The sequence below is a fragment of the Callospermophilus lateralis genome, chromosome 2, assembly GCF_048772815.1.
Source record: "Callospermophilus lateralis isolate mCalLat2 chromosome 2, mCalLat2.hap1, whole genome shotgun sequence".
In the NCBI taxonomy this organism is placed as follows: Eukaryota; Metazoa; Chordata; class Mammalia; order Rodentia; family Sciuridae; genus Callospermophilus; species Callospermophilus lateralis.
Window position 1 is genome coordinate 146101724 of NC_135306.1, and position 24290 is coordinate 146126013.

At 38.5% G+C, this 24290-nt stretch overlaps 1 protein-coding gene across 2 annotated transcripts in view; it reads left to right on the plus strand.

The window, feature by feature from the left end:
• Positions 1 to 24290, plus strand: part of Gab2 (GRB2 associated binding protein 2) — a 181312-nt gene that overhangs the window by 144633 nt on the left and 12389 nt on the right. For both annotated transcript variants that reach the window (XM_076846583.2, XM_076846584.2), the window contains exon 3: positions 4869 to 5112. In XM_076846583.2, coding sequence (XP_076702698.2) covers positions 4869 to 5112 — 244 coding nt within the window. The remainder of the gene's footprint in view (positions 1 to 4868; positions 5113 to 24290) is intronic.

Sequence of the window (24290 nt, forward strand, 5' to 3'; positions counted from 1 at the left end):
CCAGGTATATTTTATTAATGTCTTGCATATGTTTAACACTTGATAGTTTGTAAAGGGCTTATATGTATGTGTACATGTCAATGATTTTTTGGTCATAGGATTATGCAACCATCACACAATCTAGTTTTAGAACTTTTTTTTTTTTGGTACCAGGGATCAAACCAAGAGTGTTTAACCACTGAGCTACATCCCTTTCCCTTTTTAAAATTTTGAAACAAAGTCTCACTAAGTTGTTGAAGCAATCCTCAAACTTGCAGTCCTGCCTCAGCCTCCCAAGTCGTCTAGGATTACAGGCATGCACCACTGTATCCAGCACAGTTTTAGGACTTTTTAATGTTTTATTAGTGCATTATAATTTGACATAATAGTTGGGTTCATTGTGACATTCATATATGTACATAATTTATTTCTATTTATTCCCCAGTAGTTCCCCTTTCTCTCTCAGTCTCCTTCCCCCTGTTCCTTTCCTCTACTCTTCTAGTTTTCCTTCTCTTTGTTTACATGTATTTATTTTTCATTAGTGCATTATAATTATCCCACAAAAGTGGGATTTATTGTGGCATAGTTACACATGCATGTAGCATAATTTAGTCTATTTTATTCCCCAGCTCTTCCCCTTTCCATGCCTTTCTCCCCTTGGATCCTCTACCTTTCCTCTAGTGATCTCCCTTCTATTTTCAAGAGATCCCTCTGACTTTTATTTTTTAATTCCTTTTATTCTCCCTCTAGCTTCTGCATATGAGGAAAACATTTGACCCTTGAATTTCTGAGTCTGGCATATTTCACTTAGCATGATGTTCTCTAGTTACATCTATTTATCTGCAGAGGACATTATTTTATTTTTCTTTATTGCTGAGTAGAACTTGATTGTGTATACCTACCACGTTTTTCTTATCCATTTTTTGCTGAGGATAGAACATGTTTGTTACCCCAATAAGAAACCCTATGCTGATTGGCAGTTATTTCCTGCTCTCTCATCCTTACCCCAGCCCTAAGAAACCACTAATCTACTTTTTGTCTCTGTATTTCACAATTATAAACATTTTCTGTGATAGAATCTGGCTTCTTTCCCCTTAGCATAATGTTTTCAAGATTAATACATGTTGTAACTTGTATCAGTGTTTTATTCTTTTTACTGCTCTTTACATATTCTACAGTCCATCATAGAAGGATACCCCACATTTTATTGATTGATTAGTTGATAGGTATTTGGATTGTTTCTACTTTTTTGGCTATTATGGATAATCCTGTGAACATTTGTGTGCAATTTTTTAAAAATATTTTTTAGCTGTCAAAGGACCTTTATTTTATTTATTTTTATGTGGTACTGAGGATCGAACCCAGTGTTTCACACATGCTAGGCAAGTGCTCTACCACTGAGCCCCAGCCCCAGCCCCAGCCCCTGTGTGTATTTTTGTGTGTGTATGTGGACATACATTTACATTTCTCAAAGGTTTATACCTATGAATGGAACTGCTAGGTCATGTGATAATTTAACTTTATCAGGAAGAATCATCAAACTGTGTGTTTATAGCTCTGATACATTGTTCACATAAAATAAAACTCACCTATTTAAAGTATATAGTTTAGCTAGGCACTATGGCACATACCTGTAATCCCAGTGTCTTGGGAGGCTGAGGCCAGAGGATTTCAAGTTTAAGGCCAGCCTCAGCAACTTAGCAAGATCCTAAGCAACTTAGTGAGACACCTGTCTTAAAATTAAAAAATAAAATAAAATAAAAAGGGCTAGAGATGTGTCTCAATGGTTAAGTTCCTAGTACCAAAAAAATAAAGTGTTCAGTTCAGTGATTTTAGTATATTCACGGGGTTTTACAACCATCACCAAAATCTACTTTTACAAGTTTTTCATCACTCTGGAAAGGAGACTCATAATCATTAGCAGTTACTCTCTACTTCCACTACCCCATGCTCATTTCCAGGCAATAACTAATTTACTTTCTGTCTGTCTGGATTTACCTGTTCCAAACATTTCACATACATTAAATCATGCAATCTGTGGTCTTCTGTGACTAGCTTCTTTCGCTTAGCACACTATTTTGAAGATCATTTCATTTGTTTCATTTGTTTATAGGGCTACATAATAGTCCACGGTATGGATGAATTGCATTTTTTTTAACATTCATCAGTTAATAGACTTTTTGGCTATCATGAATAAAGCTGTTATGGACATTCAGGTACAGAATAAGCAGGTTGTGACACACTGTCCTTTATTCTAAAGTCAGTGAATATTTCTGAGAGACTAGTTATGCATTAGAGTTTGTTTGATCAACAAATTTCAATGAGTTGTGTCACACATTGGGCTTGATATTGGGGAGAAAATCATCACAAAAGAAAAAATATGCCTTCACTGAATTCACAGCCTAATGTACAGAGTGGTGAGAGAGAGGTTCCTATGTTCCTAGAATTCCTCTGAAGGATAAGGAAGCACTGGTAAGCAACAGAGTTGAAGAAATACACAGGATAATGGTTTTAGAGAGAAAGAACTTTGTACATCACCTTAAGGATAACAGGAAGCCAATGAAGATGTTTCAGTAGGGCAGTGGCATGGCCATGATGTGGTTGTTGAAGAAGGCAAAGGCCTAGAAGTCACCTGGGCTCCAGGCTTGAAGAACTGACATGATGATATGTTTCACTAAGAAGGGACACAGACTCGTTGAGTTCATTTAGACTGCTGAGCCTGCCTGCCTATGGGACATCTGAATGAAGACGCCCATCAGGTGGAGGGATATTACGACAGGGAGCCCCGGAAGAATCGAACTAGAGATAAAGTTTGAGAGTTGTCATCACATTAGTAGTGACTGAGCTTGGGAATAGATGGGGATGTCCCTGCAGAGGCTCCAGGGTTAGAATGAGGCTATAAGAGGGGCTAGAGCTGAATCCTGAGGTGTGGGGGTCGGCAGAAAGACCACAGAGCATGTAGGACCTCACCTGAGGCTTTCTTTTCATTCCTCCCCTGGGTCTCTTCAGGCAGCAGCTTGTGTTCCTCCCCTGGCACCATGGCTACCATGTCCCCTAGCATAAACCCTCTCCCTCCTATTAGAGAGTTCATCTTGCAAACCTAATGGAGTAATAAAGCTATTGATTTTGTTAACAAACGTCTGGGTCACTAGGCGACCTATAATGGGAATTCATTTGGAGGTCAGTACAGCTGTCAGTGGAACAGTTTCCCCAGAGGCCCACTGGCTTTTTCTCTGTAGACTAGCAAAGACGTCCTTCCCAGCATCAGAAATGACTGGAGAGAAATGAGAATGGTGGGGCATTTATAAGCTGATGGTCCTGCCTAGGGCCATGAGAAGTGCACAGCCAGAAATAGATCAGGTAACCAGGAGCAGATAGAGATCTGTTTCACCTCTGGTATGATTTAAATAACACTAGAAGGTCACCATCATCACCACCACCAGCTAGCACATCACCTGAACTTCTATCTTTAAACCTATATTCCATTAGAATGAAAGTTTCACTATTGAAAATTTTGAATGCTTAATGATTGTTTTTGCTTATTCTGCAGTCATGGACTAAAAACCTTCTAGGTAGGACCTCTATTAGGCAAATGCTGAAGCTATGGAGATAACATCATGATCATAGCACATAAAAACCCATGGGCTAGACAAGGAAACAGAGTGACCATAGATATAGTGAAAGCATAAACAAAGTACTGTTGGCATCCAGAAGAAAAACCAGTCCAGGAAAGTTTCAGAGAGATTGTGATGTCTGTGCAGGGTCTTAACATCTGCATATGCATTTTCCAGGAATGTCAAAGTGAAATCCAGGTGGAAGAAACAGCATAAGCCAAAACAAAGAATTACAAGAAGCTGGTGTGTTCAGGGACTGATGATGCTTCCATATGACTTGTTTATGGGTGGAGAAAAGCAGGAAATAGGTCAGACTCTGAAAGGCCTTGTATGTTATGCTAAGGAATTTAGACTAAGCTTAGCCAGCCACATGAATAATACCTTTGGCTTGAAGTGTAGAACTCTAGACTATTATCTGTCCTTAATACCTCACTTCCTTTCTAACACAAAAAAGGAGAGTTTGAGATAAGAGAGGAAGAAAGACCAATGGACGGAGAGCAGTGGGGAGTGGGAAACTTAACAGCCCTCAGAGGACTTGCATGAGCAGGCAGCAGGAACTGGGGTTCAATCTAAAGGAACAGTTGCAAGTACATTTGTGCTTTTATTATTAATATAGTAAGACACAGTCCTGAGTCTCAGTTAATGAGTCTTCTGCAAGCAGTGCCTCATTTAACAAAGCCAGCATAGCTTTAAGGGCGGTGACCACAGCTGGAGTAACCACTGAGGAGGAGGGCTGTGTTACTATGCTCCAGAGGCTAACCTTACCTGACTTCTGGACCACAGGTAGCCATACTTCTTGAGCTAGAGCAGATCAGCCCCAGGTTGTGATAGGCAGTGTCCTTCAGGAGCAGTACAAAGTTACAGAGCACCTCCACCAAGATGGCCCAGGCTGGGCGTGGTCGTACATACCTATAATCCCTGCAGCTGGGAGGCTGAGGCAGAAGTTCAAAGAGAGCCTCAGCAAAAAGCTAGGTGCTAAGCAACTCAGTGAGACCCTATTTCCCCTCAAATACAAAATAGAGCTGGGGATGTGGCTCAGTGGTTGAGTACCCCTGAGCTCAATCCATGGTACCCCCCCCCCCCAAAAAAAGATGTCCCAGAAGCCCCAGCCCTCCTCTCTGGGAGGTGAGAGGGAGCAGGTATATGAGGGAACGAATGCTACAGCTAGATTAGTCCTTCCGATCTTTATATTTTTCCTTCCTCTGATAGCCATCTTTAGGATAAGGATACCTTTTCTGCCTTCTTCACTCACAGAATTCTTTCTCCTTTTCACAGACTCCCTGAGAAACATTTCCTCAGCCAGTCAGGGGCCCCGCTCTTCTCCAGCTGAGCTCAGCAGCTCCAGTCATCACCTGCTGCGAGAACGAAAATCCTCAGCCCCATCACACTCCAGCCAGCCAACTTTGTTCACATTCGAACCTTCTGTGTCAAACCATGTGCAGCCCACCTTATCCACCAGTGCACCTCAGGAGTATCTCTACTTGCACCAGTGCATAAGTCGGAGAACGGAAAATGCAAGGTAGGAGGTGGCCACGACCACTCTCAGGCAACTCCTATTTTTCACTGCTTTTTAACTTTAAAGAAAAGAAGGTAAGGGCTGGGGATGTGGCTCAAGCAGTAGCGTGCTCGCCTGGCATGCAAGCGGCCCAGGTTCAATCCTCAGCACCACATACAAACAAAGATGTTGTGTACCCCGAGAAAAAAAAAATAAATATTAAAATTCTCTCAAAAAAAGAAAAGAAGGTAAGGGCTGGGGATGTGGCTCAAGCGGTAGCACGCTCGCCTGGCATGCGTGCGGCCCGGGTTCGATCCTCAGCACCACATACAGACAAAGATGTTGTGTCCGCCAAAAACTAAAAAATAAATATAAAATTCTCTCTCTCTCTCTCTCTTAAAAAAAAAAAAAGAAAGAAAAGAAGGTAACATATCTTTTCAGGTAAACATGTATAAAACAAAGGAATTTTTTGTTTATGTAGCCTTCACATTTGTTGGTTTCATCTGTATTGCTACAAAGTAACAATTGGTTCTCATTATCAAAAATTATACTATAAAATTTTTGTTTGATTTGGGGGTAAAAGGCATTTGAAGCTACAGTTTCAGAATTGCAAACTGTAGATGATTTACTTGTTGGCTATGAGAGAAAAGTTAGAGAACTTCAACATTGTTGAACAAATCCATATCTCACTTTTGCTCTGGAGCTGCATTGTTCCATAAGGTAGCTACTCTGCACTTGTGGCTATTTAAATAAAATTGGGTAAAACTTAGAATTCATTTCCTCCCTCATACCAGTCACAGTTCAATAGTCCTGTGGGAATGGGGACTACCATACTGGAAAACACTGACATAAAACATCTTTTCATCACAGAAATTTTTCGAGCAAGGACTCACTGCTCTAGAATAATGGTCTGTCTGGCTTTCTAACATCATCAGCTGTGTCATAGGTACAGAACCTGTACCTATTTTTATGACCTTTTCTTCCCATTGTTAGGCAAAATGAGCACAGAGCTCATAGGCTTTGTCAGAGCTGGTTCTCAATTGCTACCAGCAGATTACAGATCATGTTCCTGAGTTAATTAATTTAGAATTATCTGATTTATTTCATAAGAATTAAGGCAAATAGAGAAATGGCTATAAATATATTTATTCACAATATCTGTGAGAATGTTTTCATGATGTCACTTGAATAAGCACACTGAGAGATGGCCAGTGCAGATAATTTAGCTCCATTTTATCACAAGGAAACAGGCTAACAACTAACAAGGGGCAGGACAAGAAACCAGGTCTTCACGGTTCTGCTCCTGTACTCGTCTCTATTCGACTGTGCTTCTGTATGTATATATTTTTTCTGCTACTAGGGATTGAATCCAGGGGCACTCTACCAATGTACTACATTCCCAGCCATTTTATTTTTTATTTCAAGACAGGGTTTTGTTTAAGTTGATCCTAAGTGGGCTTGCTCCCACCATAACATTCCTGAGTCGCTGGGATTAGAGGTGTGCAGGATCATACCTGGCAAATTTAAATTTTCAGACAATGTACCAGAAAATATGGAATACTTAGGAAAAAACTGAATAGCAGACATGTAAGACCTCTGCATTGAAAACTATCAAACATTGGTGAAAGAAATTAAAAATAGAGAAATATATAACAAAGATACAATATAGTTATGAAATAGAACTAATTTTAATAAAATGGCAGTTCTTCCCAAATTGATCTATAGTTTCAACACAATCCAAATAAAAATCCCAGCAAGGTTTTCATGGGTATTGATAAAATAATTCTAAAATCGATGTAAAAATACAAACAACCTACAATACCCAAAGAACAATAAAATTAGAATAGCCAAAGTAATTTTTTAAAGAACAACAGTAAAGTTAAAGGATTTATATTATCTGATTTCAAGACTTCCTATCAGATATTGGTAATCATGACAGTATTGTGGGAGATTGAAGATGGTGTATTAGAGGAAGGCTGCATTTCTGGTTGCTCCAAATTCCTACTGCTTGAATTTCATCAATAAGTGGTGAAAGAGAAAATTCACTGAAATTCAGTATCAGACAGTCAGACTTTTAGAGATCCAGAAATTCAAGTTCATTGAACAAAAGACAAGAAAGAATACATGGTAGCCAAGCTAGTGGTAGCAGTAGCACCAGTTCACTGCAAAGGTAGGGTTAACAGAAACATATGGGACAAACCTGTTGAACAGAAAAGGTCTCTGAACTTAGCTGAACCAGAGGCTACACAGTAAACTGGTGTTTGAAAAGCACTGGCAAGCCAGGCACAGAGACACATACCTATAATTACAGACGCTTGGGCGGCTGAGACAGAAGGATTGGGAGTTCAAATCTAGCCTCAGGAATAGTGGGGCACTAAACAAGTCAGCAAAACCCTTTCTCTAAATTAAACAAAAATACAAACTAAGGCTGGGGATGTGACTCAGTGGTTGAGTGCCCCTGAGTTGAATCCCCAGCACCCCTCCCCACCACCACCAAAAAAAAGCACTGTTAAGTAGAGAGCTATATTGAGAAGGCCACACTGCAGCTTGGCTTCAGGAGCAGCAAAATTGCCATACTGTGTGCCCTTGAATTTACCTAGCAGAATATGATTAAAAGAGGCAGAGAGGAGATTGTATCCAGGGAGACTTGCATCCCTTTGACTCTGGTAGCTCACATGACCTGATGAAGAGGATTGGAAAACTGAAAAGGCAGGTGTCATTATACTCAGGGTCTGAATCTGGAAAGGCCACATTCTTGGGTGTAGAGTGAGAAACCTGTGGAGGGTTGGCTCCCTGACCCTACAAATAGAATCCATGGGAGGCCCCTGAGATCCAGAGATCAGCATCTGCCCAGCTCTAGGAGTATGTTGGATCTGATCTCTTCCGAGCAGATGCCACCCAACATAGACCCAAAGACCTGATTAAAGCTAACCCCCAGCCACCAGACCTTCCCATTAAAAACTCTGCAACAGTCCCACCCTGGGAGTGCACTGACAGGATTCCAATTGACTGTACTTGTATTCCATCCTACCTTCTACTTGTTAGAAGGAAAGCTGAGAATTATTTCAATCACCTTCAGTTCCAGTCAACTTCAGCTGTAGCTTGGTGAGCAATATAAAAATAAACATAAAAATAGCCCTCAGCCCTTGCTCAAGACAAAATGGAAGAAAGGCTAACCTGGAATAGGCACTGGACATCCAACCTTTTCTGACCACCTCAGTGGGATCCATTTTTTCATTTTTCACTAATATTATTTCCTTCTTTTCCCCCGTGGTATTCTTGCTGTGTTGATCACTGGGTCCACACACACACACACACACTTTTCTTTTTTTCTCATTTTTTAAAGTTTATTTTTCTAGTTTGTCTTTTGAGGGTTAGAGTTTTTGTTTTGATTTTCTTTTACTCCTTTCTTCTCCCTGTCATAGCCAAATTCTTTTATTCTGTCTTTACTTACTTATTTTTTTTCTCCTCTTCCTTTGTAGGAATCACTGGCTATATCTCTTCTGCTCACATTTTGAACATTTCAAATTTTCTCTTACCTTCCTACTACATTGTCTTTTCCCTTAATGAACAATATTTTTACCATCTTCTAGAACTGTTTGGTTTATATAATTCCTACACTCATTGTTCATGTTGTTGCAGTTATTAGTACTGTGGTTGGCATAGTTGACACCTGGTATTTACTTTAATGTCATACCTAGTTCATGGCTATTTGTTTTTGCTGTTAGCAATTGCTGACCCTACTATTCCTGTTTTGTGGTAATTAGCATTATAGATGTCATTAGGAACGTGGTATTTATTTTAATGCTATATATTGTTCAGTGCTATTATTTGCCCCCCACTTTACATGAGGTTCTGAGAATCTATGGGGACACTGTGAGAACATAGGGTAGATACTGCTGTGCTAAATCCAAAATCCAGCCAAGAGACAGCCTATCTTGTTTATCAAAATTTAAACATGCTTAAACTTCAATGATACTTTAATACTAAGAATAGAAAAGACAAAACCCCAAACCAACCAGACCCAAGTAGGAATGGGGAGGCCTCTAGGTCCCATTCATGGATATTTGTTCCTATAGCAAAAACAAAATTAACACAAAAACTGTGGGCACCACATCTACAAGGGGTTTTAATCTAAATCACTCTCTCATATTCCATTAGAACATACAGATTTGTTAAGCATGGAAGCACAGTCACAGAGGATGTACCCCACAAACCCTGCTATGTACAGTACAATTGCTGGATCTACAAGAAGGACCCCATTCTTGTGATACCAAAAGGGAAAGTGGGATCCTCAGTCTCTGACACAATACACATTGTATCCAAATATGCTACTTATCACCAAAGAACTACCAGGGAAACTATATTACAAATCCCACTTGGAAATATATTGAAAAATTTACAACAATCTGATATCCCAAAACACATTACCAAGAGAAGTGCTCTCAAAAGGCCCATATCCAAGAATGGAAGCGAAATCCTTCCCAACAGATGCATAAAACCCAACACAGGAATACAAGGAATATGAAAAAATAAGGTAACAGGACACTTCCTAAGGTTCATAATTCACCAGCTACTAACTACAAAGATTTGGAAATGGATGAAATAACAAATGATGAACAATAATAAAAATGATAAATGAATTCTAAAAGAACACAGAGAAACAACTAAAGGAATTAAAGAAGTCAGTACCAGATATGAATGAGAAATTAAATAAGGAGATAGAGCTATTGAGAAAGAACCAAACAAATCTTGGAAATGAGGGTACAATAAATCAAAAAGTTCAGTTTAAAGTATTTGCAATAGAGTAGACCATGCTGAAGATAGAATCTCAGAACTAGAAGACAAAATGGCCAGTCACTAGAAGACAAAGTGAACATTCATACTCCATGTTTGTATAATATATCAAAATACATTCTACTGTTATGTATATCTAAAAACAAATAAAAATTAAAACTCAATAAATCAGAAAAGATAAAAGAAAATTATTAACTATGATCAGAATATTCAAGAACTCTGGGACAACATTAAGAGACCAAATTTAAGAATCCTTGGAATCTAAGCAAATTGTGAGATGCAGCTTAAGGGCATGGATAAACTCTTCAAGAAAATAATATCAGAAAAACTTCCAACCTTGAGAATGAAGTAGACATTCAGATATAGGATGCATTCATACCCCAAAGACAAGATCCAAAAAGAACTTCTCCATAGTACATTATAATCAAAACACCCAACATACAGATCATGATAGAATTTTTAAAAGCCTTAATAAAAAAAAAATGTCAGGTCACATTTAGAGGTAAGCCAATCAGAATCACTTATGATTTCTCAGCAAAACCTGTGAATTCCAGAAGAGCTTGGAATGATGTGTTCCAAGCCCTGAAAGAATATAACTGATCAAGATTGTTATAAACAGCAAAGCTATCCATCAGAATTAAAGCAGAAATAACAACTTTTCAAGATACACAGAAACTAAAAGAACTCATGACTGCTAAGCCAGCACTACAGAAAATACTTGAGGAAATATTACACAAAGAAGGAATAAAAGGGCTGGGGATGTGGCTCAAGTGGTAGCATGCTCGCCTGTCACACATGTGACACGGGTTCGATCCTCAGCACCACATACAAACAAAGATGTTGTGTCCGCCAAAAACTAAAAAAATAAATATTAAAATTCTCTCTCTCTTCATCTGTCTCTCTCTCTCTCTAAAAAAAAAAAAAGAAGAAGAAGGAATAAAAAACAAACCCCAGAGCTTGCAAATAGACAAATCTCACTTGAAGAGTAGCTAAGCAAATGAGAAATGGAACCAGAATTAAACATTAGAAATAAATCGCAATGAGAGGAATAGACATGTGATATAAACACCAAATAAAAATGGTCTTAACTCTCCAATTAAAAGACATGGTTTAAAAAACAAGACTTAACTACATGTTGTTTTCAAGAGACTCATCTTACAGGCAAAGAAAAGTCACAGACTTATGAAAGAATGGAAATTGATACACCATACAAATTGGAACCTAAAAACAAACAGGAGTAGCTACTCTCATATCCAACAAAGTGAACTTCAAGCTAAAATTAGAAGACAAAGATCACTTCATACTGGTAAAGGGAACAATTCAATGAGAAGATATAATAAATATTTATGCCCCAAAGATCAATGCACCTAATTACATAAAACAGATCTTAAAGACTTAGATAAACTCTAGTACAGTAAAACTGGGTGATTTCAACAGACACCTTTCACCAGCAGAGAGATCATCCAGACATAAACTCAGTAAAGTCTCTTAAGACAAAAAAAAAAAAAAAAAAAAAATTAAATCAGTTTCACTTAACAGATACCTGTAGAATATTTTATCCAACAACAGCCAAATTTACTTTCTTCTCAGTTTCTATGGAATCATCTCCAAAATATAACATATTTTAGGACACAAAGCAATTAAACAAATTAAAATGCAAGGGATTATACAGATTTTTTAAATTTTTTTTTTTAGTTGTAGATGGACACAATACCTTTATTTAATTTATTTATTTTTATATGGTGCCAAGGATTGAACCCAGGGCCTCGCACTTGCTAGGTGAGCGCTCTGCCACTGAGCCACAACCCCAGCCCTATACAGATTTTTTTTTTATCAGATCAAAATGGAATGAAATTAGAAATCAACATTCCCTCCCCGCAAATGCAGAAATTATGTAAACATGGAGTTTGAATAATACACTATACTTTTGGGGGTGTTGTTTCTTTGTCTTCACTTTTTTGTTGTTGTTATTTGTTTGTTTGTTACTGGGGATTGAACTCAGGGTCACTGAACGACTTGAACCACATCCCCATCCCTATTTTGTATTTTATTTAGAGACAGGGTCTCAATGAGCTGCTTAGCACCTCGCTGAGGCTGGTTTTGAATTCACGATCCTCCTATCTCAGCCTCCCAAGTCACTGGGATTACAGGCATGCACCACCATGCCTGGCTTGTCTCCACATTTTTTATTGGTACATTTTAGTTGTACATAATTATGGGATTTATTATGTATTCATACATGCACTCAGTTTGATGATATAATTTGGCCAATATCACTTTTCAGCATTGACCCCTTCCCTGAACAATACACTTTTGAATAACAAGTGGGTGATAGAATAAATCAGGAAATTTTAAAAAATTCTTAGACTCAAACAAAAAAAATGATGTAACATACCAGAATCTCTGGGACACTCCAAAAGTGGTTCTAATAAAGTTTATAGTTATGAAGTCATACATAAGAAAAATCAGAAAGATCCAATTAACAACCCAATGATGCATCTCAAGGCCCTAGAAAAATTAAGAACAAACCAATTCCAAAACCAGTAAAGAAGAAATAATTAAGATCCAAGCTGAAATCAGAGAATTAAAAAAAAAACTACAAAGGATCAGTGAAATGAAGAATTGATTCTTTTAAATGTAAACAAAATTGATAAACCCTTAGCCAAACTAATCAAGAAAAAAGAGACAACACAATTAATAAAATTAGAGATGAAAAAGGAGAAATCACCACATACATCACAGAAATCCAGAGGATCTTGAAGGATTGTTTTGAAAATTTACACTATAATACAGTGGAAAATCTGGAAGAAATGGAGACATTTCTAGACCAATGTGATCTGCCAAAATTTAACCGAAAGGATGTAGAAAACCTAAACATACCAAAAACAAGAATGATATTAAAAGCAATATAAAAAAGGTCTTTCAACAAAGAAAAGCCCAGGACCAGATAGATTCTCAGCTGATTCTCCCAGACCTTTAAAGAAGAACTAATGCCAGTACTCCTTAACTCATTCCATGAAATATGAAGGGGTGAAACGCTTTCAAGTTCATTCTATGAAGCCAGTATCACCTAACACAAAACCAGATAAGGACACATCCAGGAATGAAAACTACAGACTAATATCACTGATGAATTTAGATGCAAACATTAGCAAATTGTATTCAACAACTTAATAAGATTATATGTCATGACCAACTTTTTTCATTTCAGGGATACAGAGATTGTTTAATATAATACAAATCAATAAATGTAATTCACGCCATAAGTAAAATTAAGGACAAAAATCACATTGATCTCAATAGATGCAGAGAAAGCCTGTGAAAAAAATCAGTATCTATTCATGATAAAAACACTGAAAAAACTAGGGATAAAATAAATTACCTCAACATCATGAAGTCTGTATACAGTATACCCAAAGTCAACATCATAGTGAATGGGGGAAAACTGAGAGTATTTTATTTAAATTATTAAACAAAACAAGAATATCCACTATTGCCATTCCTATTCAATATAGTACTAGAAAGTCTAACCAAAGCAGTTAGATAAGAGAAGGAAATTAAAAGTATAAAAAAAGGGCGGGGAGTCAAATTATCTCTGTTTGCAGATAATATCATTCTATTCTGAGAATATCCAAAAGGCTCCACCAGAAGACTGCTAGAGCTAATAAATTCAACAAAGCAGCAGGATACAAAATCAACATACAGAAATCAATAGCTTTCTTATACATCAGTAATGAATCTGCTGAGAAATCAGGAAAACAATTCCATTCATAATCGCCTCAAAAAGAAAAAAAAAATTCTAGGAATAAATTTAACCAAAGAGTTTGGTTAAATTAAGAGTTTGATTAAATAAGCTTAACCAAACCATAACCAAACCTCCTCTACAATAAAGACTATAGAACACGGAAGAAAGAAGTTGAAGAAGACACTAGAAGATAGAATGATCTTCTATGTTCATGGATAGACAAAATTAATATCGTTAAAGTAACAATATTACTAAAAGCAATATACGTATTCAGTGCAATCCCCATCAAAATACCAATGGCATTCTTCACAGAACTATAAAAAACAGTTCTAAAATTCATTTGTAAGAATAAAAGACCCAGAAGAGCTAAAGCAATCTGAACAAACAAACAAAAGCAATGCTGGAGTCATCACAATGCCTGACTTCAAATAATGCTACAGAGCTATAGAACAAAAACTGCACAACAGTAGCATAAAAAACAGACATATATACCAGTGGAGAAGTATAAAAGACAGACAAACCACACGGATACAATCATCTGATCCTTGACAAAGTGGTCAAAAACGTATGTTGGAGAATAAATAGTGCTAGAAAAACTGGCTATCATTATATAGAAAAATGAGACTAGATTCCTGTCTCTCACCCTGTACAAGTCAACTCAAAATGGATCAAAGACCTAAGAATTAGGGCTGGGGTGTGGCTCAGCAGCAAAGCGCTCACCTCACATGTGCGAGGCCCTGGGTTTCGATCCTCAGCATCACATTAAAAAAATTAAATAAAGGTATTGTGTCAAACTACAACTAAAAAATAAAATACTTTTTTAAAGACCTAAGAATTAGACTACACAACTCCTAGAAGCATAAATTCAACACTCCAACATATAGGTGCAGACAATGACTTTCTCAGTTGGACTCCTAAAGCTCAGAAAGTACTACCAAGAGTTAATAAATGACATGGCATCCAGTTTAACAGCTTTTACACAACAAATGAAATAATTAAGAACATGAAGAGAACCTATAGAATTGGAGAAATCTTTACTAGTTACTCTCTTAACTGAGGATTCATAAACAGAATATATAAATAATTTAAATAATTTACCACCAAAAAAAAAAATGACCCAATTGGAGCTGGGTATGGTGGCATATGCCTGTAATCCCAGTGGCTCAGGAGGCTGAGACAGGAGGATTGTGAATTCAAAGGCAGCCCCAGCAAAGATGCTAAGCAACTTAGTGAGACTCTTTCTAAAAAATATAAAATAGGGCTGGGGATATGGTTCGTGGTTGAGTACCCCTGAGTTCAATCCCCAGTACCAAAAAAAAAAAAAAAAAAAAAAAAAACAGAAAAAGAAAGAAAAGACTCAATTAATAAATGGGCAAATGAAAACAGACACTTCTTTTTTTAAAAAAATTTTTTAGTTGTAGGTAGACACAATACCATTATCTTATTTTATTTATTTTAATGTGGTGCTGAGGATTGAACCCAGTGCTTCTCACATGCTAGGTGAGTACTCTACTGCTGAGCCACAACCCCAGCTCAACAGACACTTCTTAAAAGAAGAAGTATATACAAGAGCCAACAAACAAATGAAAAAAAAAGTTCAATATCTTTAGCAATTAAGTAAATGCAAATCAAAAAAATACACAGATTTCATATCACTCCAGTAAGAATGTCAGTTTTCAAGAATACAAACAATATTAAATGCTGGAGAAGATGTTGAGGGAAAAATAACACTGTTGGTGGGTTTGTAAACTAAGAAGCACTATGGAAAATCAGTATAGAGGTACCTCGAAAGACTAGAAATGAAATCATCATATGACCCAGTTATACCACTTCTTCGTATTTATCCTAAAGAATTAAAGTCATCATACTATAGTAATATATGCATGCTTATGTTTGTAGCAGCACAATTCACAAAACCAAATTGTGGAATTAGTAATATATGCATGCTTATGTTTGTAGCAGCACAATTCACAAAACCAAATTGTGGAATCAGCCTAGGTTTCCTTCAACAGATGAATAAAGAAAATGTGGTATCTATACACAATAGAGTTTTATGCAGCCATAAAGAAGAATGAAATTATGTCATTTGCAGGAAACTGGATTGAACTTGGGAGCATTATGTTAAGCAAAATAAGCCAAACTCAGAAAGCCACATATGTTTTCTCTCATATGTGGGAAACTAGAGAGGAAAAAAAAAAACCAAAGGTGAGAGGTGGGAATATCATGAAAATCGAAGGGAGACTAGTAGAGTAAAAGAAGGGGTCCCAGTGGAAGGAGGAGGAGAGGGAAAGGGAAATAATGGGGTATTGTATTAACCAAATTATATTGTTAAACTGTGTGCAAGTATGCATATGTCACAACAGGTCCCACTATGGTGTAATTATAATACACCAATTAAAAATATGCAGAAAAGGGCTGGGGATGTGGCTCAAGCGGTAGCGCGCTCGCCTGGCATGCGTGCAGCCCGGGTTCGATCCTCAGCACCACATACAAAACAAAGATGTTGTGTCCGCCGATAACTAAAAAATAAATATTAAAATTCTCTCTCTCTCTCTCTCCCTCTCTCCCTCTCTCTTTAAAAAAAAATATGCAGAAAAAGATGTGCTGGTGAAAGGATGATCTTACAGATCACTGAACAGAACAGTGAACCCAGGAAAATGCATATGTACAGGTGCTACTCCACTTAGGATGGGATTATGTCCCCTTAAATCCATGAGTTAAAAATACCCTAAGATAAAAATGCATTGAATATACCTGAATTACTAAATAGTTTAGCAACATACAGTGTAGAGTGTTGGTTGTTCACCTTTGTGATCATGTGGCATGCTAGAAACTGCCCTGCATTACAAAAAAGTGTCCTGAGCATATAGCTAGCCCAGGAAAAGATTAAATTCAAAGCATGGCTCTACTGGATGTGTATCACTTTTGTACCATCGTAAGATAAATTGCCATAATCTGAAAGTATGATTCTATGTATGATTTCACATACATAGAATGGAGAAAGGAAAACTTTTTCCACCAATGATGCTGAAACAGATATCAATATAGGAATGATCTTTAAAAGAACATCAACCCTTAAATTGTATCTCGTCACTCAACATTAATTCAAATATATTAGAGACCCAAAAGTAAAATGTGATAATACTATTACTGTTTTAGAAGAAAAGATCTCTGTGACCTGGGAAAAACAAAGATTTTTATATAAGACACAAAAGAGAAAAAAATTACAAAGTAGTATTAGCAATTTTAAAACTTCTGCTCTTCAAAAGGCCCCATTAAGAAAATAAAATGTGGGTGCTGGGGATATAACTCAGTTGGTAGAGTGCTTGCCTTGCATGCACAAGACCCTGGGTTCAATCCCAAGCACCATTAAGAGAGAGAGAGAACAAAATGGGCCAGGCGCACCAGTGCATGCCTGTAATCCCAGTGGCTCAGGAGGCTGAGCACGAGTTCAAAGCCAGCTTCAGCAAAAGTGAGGTGCTAAACAACTCAGTGATACCCTGTCTCTAAATAAAATACAAAATAGGGCTGGGGGGATGTGGCTCAGTGGCCAAGGGCCCCTGAGTTCAATCCCTGGTATCCCCTGCCAATAAAAAGAAAACAAAATGGTGTGTGACTTGGAAGGCAGGAGGATCTCTAGTTCGAGGCCAGCCTTAGCAACAGTGAGATCCTGTCTCAGATTTTTTTTTTTTTATTTTTTTAAATCTGGGGATGTAGCTCAGTAATAAAATATTCCTGGATTCATTCTCCAGTACCAAAGAAAGAAAACAAAATGATAAGTCACAAGATTTGAGAAAATATTCAGAACCCAAATATCTGGCAAAGGATTTGTTTGTAAGTACATAAAGAACTCTTACAACTCAAGAAGAAGAAGACAAAAATATTTGAATAGATACTTTAAAAAAAGATATAGGAATGGCCAATAAGCATGTGAATAGATGCTCAGTCATCTTGGAAATGCAAATTAAAACCTTAGAGAAATTCTGCTTAAGCACCCTTGAAATGGCAATGGCTCAGATAAAGGTTAAGTATGCAGGTAGGCTTTACTCTTATACTGCCTCCAACAGCCACATCACATACCAGATTCCAGAAAAAAAGAAATCTTTAAAACATACATACTTTTACATTATTTACCTCATATGATCTCCAAAGTAACCTAAAATTGCTTTTAAGTAGGGCCTGAAGAGAGCATCAGCTCATCCATCCGTGACTAGCATTAACTAGACATAGATCTGTCTGGCTGGATTGCTGTAGTGAAAGAGTACTGAGGCTAGAAATAACAGCCTTCTACCTCTTCCTTTTGCACTTATGTGTGGTCCTGATATAAGGCTATAATAAGCATCTCAAAGATAAAACAATGAATTACTTCTCATTACTTTTACTGTAATAGCCACTATTCTTCCTTCAAGTACTGAATAATATGTAATTCCTGCTAAAATAACTCCAGTTTTCAAAATCCGGGTCTTCTACTGAGCTAAAATAAGTAGCTATTCAGAAAAGTATCTATTTGCCAAAGGAAATAGTTGTGAACTGGAAATGTCGAGACAGGATTCTTTTTGTCTTGACAACAAATTAGTTGCACTAGATTTATTTTTGCCCTCTAGCCTTTGGGACCTTATTCCAGATTCTAGCTAGTATGGGTTGTCTTATTTAAAGGAGGTCATTAAACCTGTTTGGGGTGATACATTGAGAAAGCTCACACACCTTGAAAAGACATAATTCTAGTGAAGGTAGGTTGAAAGGAAATTTAAAACGATGAGATTCCAACATCATTGACCCTGCAATAGTATTCTATAGAAAGATGGCAGGTGGGACTGCAAATTGGTACAGCCAGTATGGAAAACAGTATGGAGATTCCTTGGAAATCTGGGAATGGAATCACCATTTGACCCAGCTATCCCTCTCTTCGGACTATACCCAAAGAACTTAAAAACAGCATATTACAGGGACACAGCCACGTCGATGTTCATAGCAGCACAATCCACAATAGTTAAACTGTGGAGCCAACCTAGATGCCCTTCAGTGGATGAATGGATAATAAAAATGTGGCATATATACACATGAAATTTTACTCAACAATAAAAGAGAATAAAATCATGGCATTTGCAGGTAAATGGATGGTGTTGGAGAAGATAATGCTAAGTGAAGTTAGCCAATCCCCAAAAAACAAATGCCAAATGTTTTCTCTGATATAAGGAGGCTGACTCATAGTGAGGTAGGAAGGAGGAGCCTGGGAGGAATAGATGAATCTAGATAGGGAAGAGGGGTGGGAGGGAAAGGGAGGATGCAAGGGATTAGCAAGGATGATGGAATGTGATGGACATCATTATCCAAAGTACATGTATGAAGACTCGAATTGGTGTCAACCTACTTTATATACAAACAGAGATATGAAAAATTGTGGTATAGATGTGTAATAAGAATTGTAATGCAAAAAAACCAAAGTACATGTATAAAGACATAAATTGGCGTGAACATACTTTAAATACAAAGATATGAAAAATTGTGCTCTTAAAAAGAAGTGTTCCTGCCTTATAATAAAATAAATAAAGGACAAACAACTTCCCAGGACAGAGTAAATATATTTTATGTATTCAATATAATTGAGAATTTCTAACCTATATTCTTTACTAGTGTAAAAATAATATGGCAATAAATGTTCCTGTGCATTAAAAAAAAGAAAGAAAGAAAGATGACAGGTAAAATCAGAAATCAGAAATGTGAGTGAAGTCGAGTGCAGTAGCACATGTCTATAATCCCAGTGGCTTGGGAGGCTGAAGCAGGAGGATCACGCGTTCAAAGACAGCCCCAGCAACTTAGTAAGGCCCTAAGCAATTCAGCAAGACCCTGTTTCTAAACAAAATACAAAAAAGGGTTGAGCACCCCTGAGTTCAATCCCCAGTACCAAAGGAGGGAGGGAGGGAGGGAGGGGAGAATTTATCTCTCATTTCCAAGGCTTCCCTGACTCATTCATCCAGTAGCTTTGATTGGCCAAAGGCAGAACATGCAACTTTAGTTTCCTTTAGTTTCACATATGCAGTGTTGCTCTGTAACCATAGAAAGAAAGTGGGCTCCAAGTTGTAGCCAGAAGGACTTATGTACAAAGATCATCTCATTTTTCCCCCAGTGCTGGGGCTGAAACTGGATGTTTCCTAGCTCATGTTAGCCACTCCCCAATCCTATCTCATCTCTTAAAGATTGTGACCCAGAGGTTTTTTTCTTTTCCTCATGGGAAAGACCTATTTGGGATGGGTCCAATGCAGGAGGATGGTCCAAATGACCTCTTAAGATTGCCGTAGGATCCCAGGCATAGCTTAGTGTTAAAGTACTCCCTAGTATGCACAAGGCCCTGGGTTCCATCCCCAGCACCACAAACATGCATACACACCAAAAGTGACAGACAGTCACAGAACTCTAGATGGTGATTTATCTACTTCTAAGCATTATATATCAAGTTTCCCTTAAGTCAGAAACATACCCATTAACAAATCAAACTGGGATCTTTGTCATTAAGGTATTAAGAGGGTACCTAGGGGGCTGGGGTTGTGTCTCAGCAGTAGAGCACTCGCCTAGCACGTGCGAGGCCCTGAGTTCGACCCTCAGCACCACATAAAAATAAATAAATAAAATAAAGTTATTGTTTATAACTAAAAAATAAGTATTAAAAAAAGATGGGTAGAAAAGGGCAAAATCATAGTGTAGTATGGAACATACAATATTTGAAAATGTGCTGAATAACAAATGTGAAATGAAGTGGCTAGAAAAACTAGGAACCCATTTCTGAAAACCAAGGAAGAGTTTTGAGTTGATATTAAAGCCAAAGCATGAGCAAGAGATGATGCAGTCACCCCCACTCACCAGAAGCCTCTGGAGCAGCCAGCAGCAGGCAGGAAAGATGTGTTGAGCTGCTGCCTGCACAGAGTATTTTCTCCCAAACTTCTTTTTGCCTCCAGGGAGCTCCCTGCCACACCAGAGTTATCTTCCAGCACCAACTCTTTCATTTGCTGTTTTCCTCATCTGACAATGTAAGGGTAATTAACACATGTCTCTTAGAACTGTTAGAGGATTTAGGATGATGTCCCAAGTGATGTGCCTGGCACAAGATCTTGTTTATTTTATGATACTTCTGCCAGCCAGGTGCCCTGAAGAAAAGCCTCTCTCCAGACCCACTTGTCCAGGGATCAGTCCCACAGAGGTCATGGTAACAGACATCATTTAAGGTTTATGTGAAAATAAGAAAGTAGGGCTTCTAAGTACTGGTTGTCTTTTTTCTTTTTCTTTTTTGGTAGCACTAACAAGCAGAGCCTCATGTTCTCTGCACTGAGCTACATCCCCAGCTATCCTTGTTGCTTCTCTTTGTGAAGCAACAAAGTGTGAATAGGAGGTCCAAAGACCTGGGGCTAGAATGTGTTCTCCTGCCATCTAATTATGTAACTTTATTCAACTTGTTACGTGACTGTTGAAATAATCATCAGTCCCCTCAACCTGCATCAGTATTTTCTGTCATCTGCAAGGCCCTGTGCCAGGATTCAGGATGTGACCCTTTGCCATCTAGAACACGTGATCTGGCAGAAGTAGAAAGGCACTGGCATAAATAATGAACACAAGGCAGAGAAAGGTGAGTGTTAGGACAGAAGCATAGGAAGCTGGCAAATACAGAAAGAGGAGGTTGAAGTGAAAAGGAGAACTGGGGAATCTCTCATGCCTTTGTGAAATGAAAGGCTTCTTTTGGATTTTGTCTAAGATTTGATCCATCAGGAAAAATTCCAGAGAGAGGTGAGTAATGCAGGCCCAGGGCTGGAAGTTGGACTACATGGGATGTGTTTGGGGGTGCATGAGTAGTTCTGTGAACTAGAGAGGAGGCTGCTGGGACCCAGGAAGCTAGACCTAAGTTTGTTTAAAAGAAGAGAGATTAATCTTCTGGTCCAAAGGATTTAGCCAAGCTCAGGAAAAAAGGATGGCAAGGAATGCAGCAGCACTCTTCTTGCATTCATTTGTTTGCATATACATTCACTTGCTTCTTTGTTTGGTAAGCAGTATTTACTATGTGACAAAACACCAATCTGGATGCTAAGGAGAGAAAAATTTGTAAGACACAGTTTCTTTCCTCAAGAATGTTTGTATAATGGAGGAGACAAGTAGCAGTGGTACATAATACAGATAACAGTTGCATCCAGCTCCCAGAACAGCTTTTAGTGAGTGATTATGCTCAGAGGGAGAGGATGGATATAAGAAAACACTTTAAAAGATGTGCCTCTGACGAGGCTAGGATTGTAGCTCAGTGGTAGAGTGCTTGCCTCGCACATGTGAGGCCCTGGGTTTGATCTTCAGCACCACATTAAAAAAAAAAGAAGAAGAAGAAGAAGAAACAAAGTTATTAAAAAGAGAGAGAGAGATGTGTCCTTGAGCTGAATTTGAGGGATTTGGAACTTGCTAGATTGAAGTAAGGAGCCATCCAGAGTTAGCAAATAACACAACAAAGCCCAGATGCTGGACAAAGTGGGGCCTGCTGGGAATATTGCAGAGTTTGAGTTTAGTACATGCTAGATTAGGAAAGGGAACTAGGGAGAAAAGATTGGAGAAAGGAGTTGGAATACACCTAGGCATTCGAGCCTAGTCCTAAGGCATTAAGATGGTACTGAAGATGTTTGAGGAAGTTGGGAAAGTAAATATCAGTAGGATACAGAGGATCACAGAGGTCCTGGGAAGAGGGAAGGAGACTAATTACTGGTCTTCTCATTAATCCAGAAAAAAAAATCAGAATTGAATCTGGATTCAGGACCCATTGGGTCAGTGAAAAGTCTGAATGTGAGTAACTCCCTGGTTTCTGACTTCCCAAGAGGGGAATCAGGAGATTTCAGTATGAAGATGAGTCCATTCTTGAGTATGTTCGAAGTTACTCAGGACACCTGTGATGTTCTCCCCACCCCCACCCCACCCACATTCCCACCTTCACATCCTTCAGACGCTTCCTATTTCCCGAAGCCCTGGCCAGGTCCCTCCACTGTCCCTCTCAGCCTTACCTTTTTTTATTGTTTGGTTTGGTTGGTTGGTTTGGGATTTTATGTTTGGATGGTTGGGTTTTTTGTTTTGCTTTGTTTAGTTTGCACTGTGCTGGGTATTGGACCCAGGAACTCATGCATGTTAGGCAAGCGCTCTATCACTGAGCTATACCCCAGTTTTTAATTTTTTTAAAACTTGACAGATACCACTGTGATTTTATTGTGCACAGTGATGTCTTGATGTGTACATTGTTGAATGGTTAAATATAGCTAATTAGCAAGTGCATTACCTCAGCTCTCATTTGTGTTGCAGCTGCATAACATCCAGGCTATTTTTCAGGAATACAGTATGTCATCATTAACTCCAGTCATGATGTGATTATGTATCCTTTAACCAAGATCTCCCCTCCCCTTCCCAGCCTCTGGTAACTACCATACTTTCTGTAAGATCAACTCTGAGATTCCACATGAGTGAGATCATGCTGTTTGTCTCTTACCTTTTAACAGGCTTCCTCCAGCCTGTGCAGATCAGATCCTTGCCAGATTGTGTTAGGCTTCTTTGTGTCTCCAACTGGAGCACCTTTTCCTTTTCTTGCTGTTCCTCATTCCAGACTCCCTCAGATGTCAGCCTTCCCTGACCTTCTCTATCACCACCACCACCACCACCAGGGAGGGCCAGTACAAATCTGTCAACAGACCTATACCCATCCTCATGCAATCGTAATGATTTTCAGGTGTGTCTCCTCCCTAACTATGACACACATACCCCACCACACCCCAAAGGCAAGTGGCATCTCTTTATTCATTGTACCTGGCCTTGACATAAAGTAGGACATCAATAAATGTTTCTTAAATGAACAAATCTAAGTGGGGACATCCAACAAAGTTGCAAATCTCAAAAGACAAAAAGCACCAGAGACAAATGTGAACACCATAAACACTTTATATCTACCCAACTCCCCCATCCTCTTGCCCAAGCACTACATTGTGTAAAGACTAGATGTTCGATTATCTTGGCCCATTGCTGTTGGCTTAGTTGTGTGTGGAGCAGATTAGAAAGGGAGAAGGAACATAGAGGCCTAGGGGAGAGGGCAGGTGAATTGCAACTCCCAGCCTTGAAGGGCCAAAGGAAGCCTAGCCTAGGCTCCTTTCCTCTTTCCAACCATTCGGGCCCTAATCTCTATCACCACCTGGTGGCCACACCTATGAATAACAAGTTTCCCGGGCTATAGGCAGAGAGGATCTGTGGATTGGCCTCTGAGGGTTCTGACACCACTTCCTGGGAATAGCCACAAATCTGTATAGCTATGAGAGTCACCTTGTTCTGAGAAGCTCCAAGAAATCACTATCACATTCTTAAAGATACCTCTGACCTCCAAAGGCTGAGGATCACTCCTATAAAGGATTCATTCTTTTCTCCCCTCTTTAATGAAGTCCTCTGAATAATTATAATTAAAAAGAAGCAGACCTGGATCCCTACTGCTCAGAACCTCAGCCTCCAGTTTCCCAAAGAACTTACACAGAACATAGAATCCAGCTTGAAAACCATTCTTATACTGCCAAAGGCTTAGAGAGCCTCAGAGCCAAATGGCCCCTTAAAAATCATTGAAACCTACTAGGTCACACCTGGGAGGGATGTGATGATACTCACAGAGCAG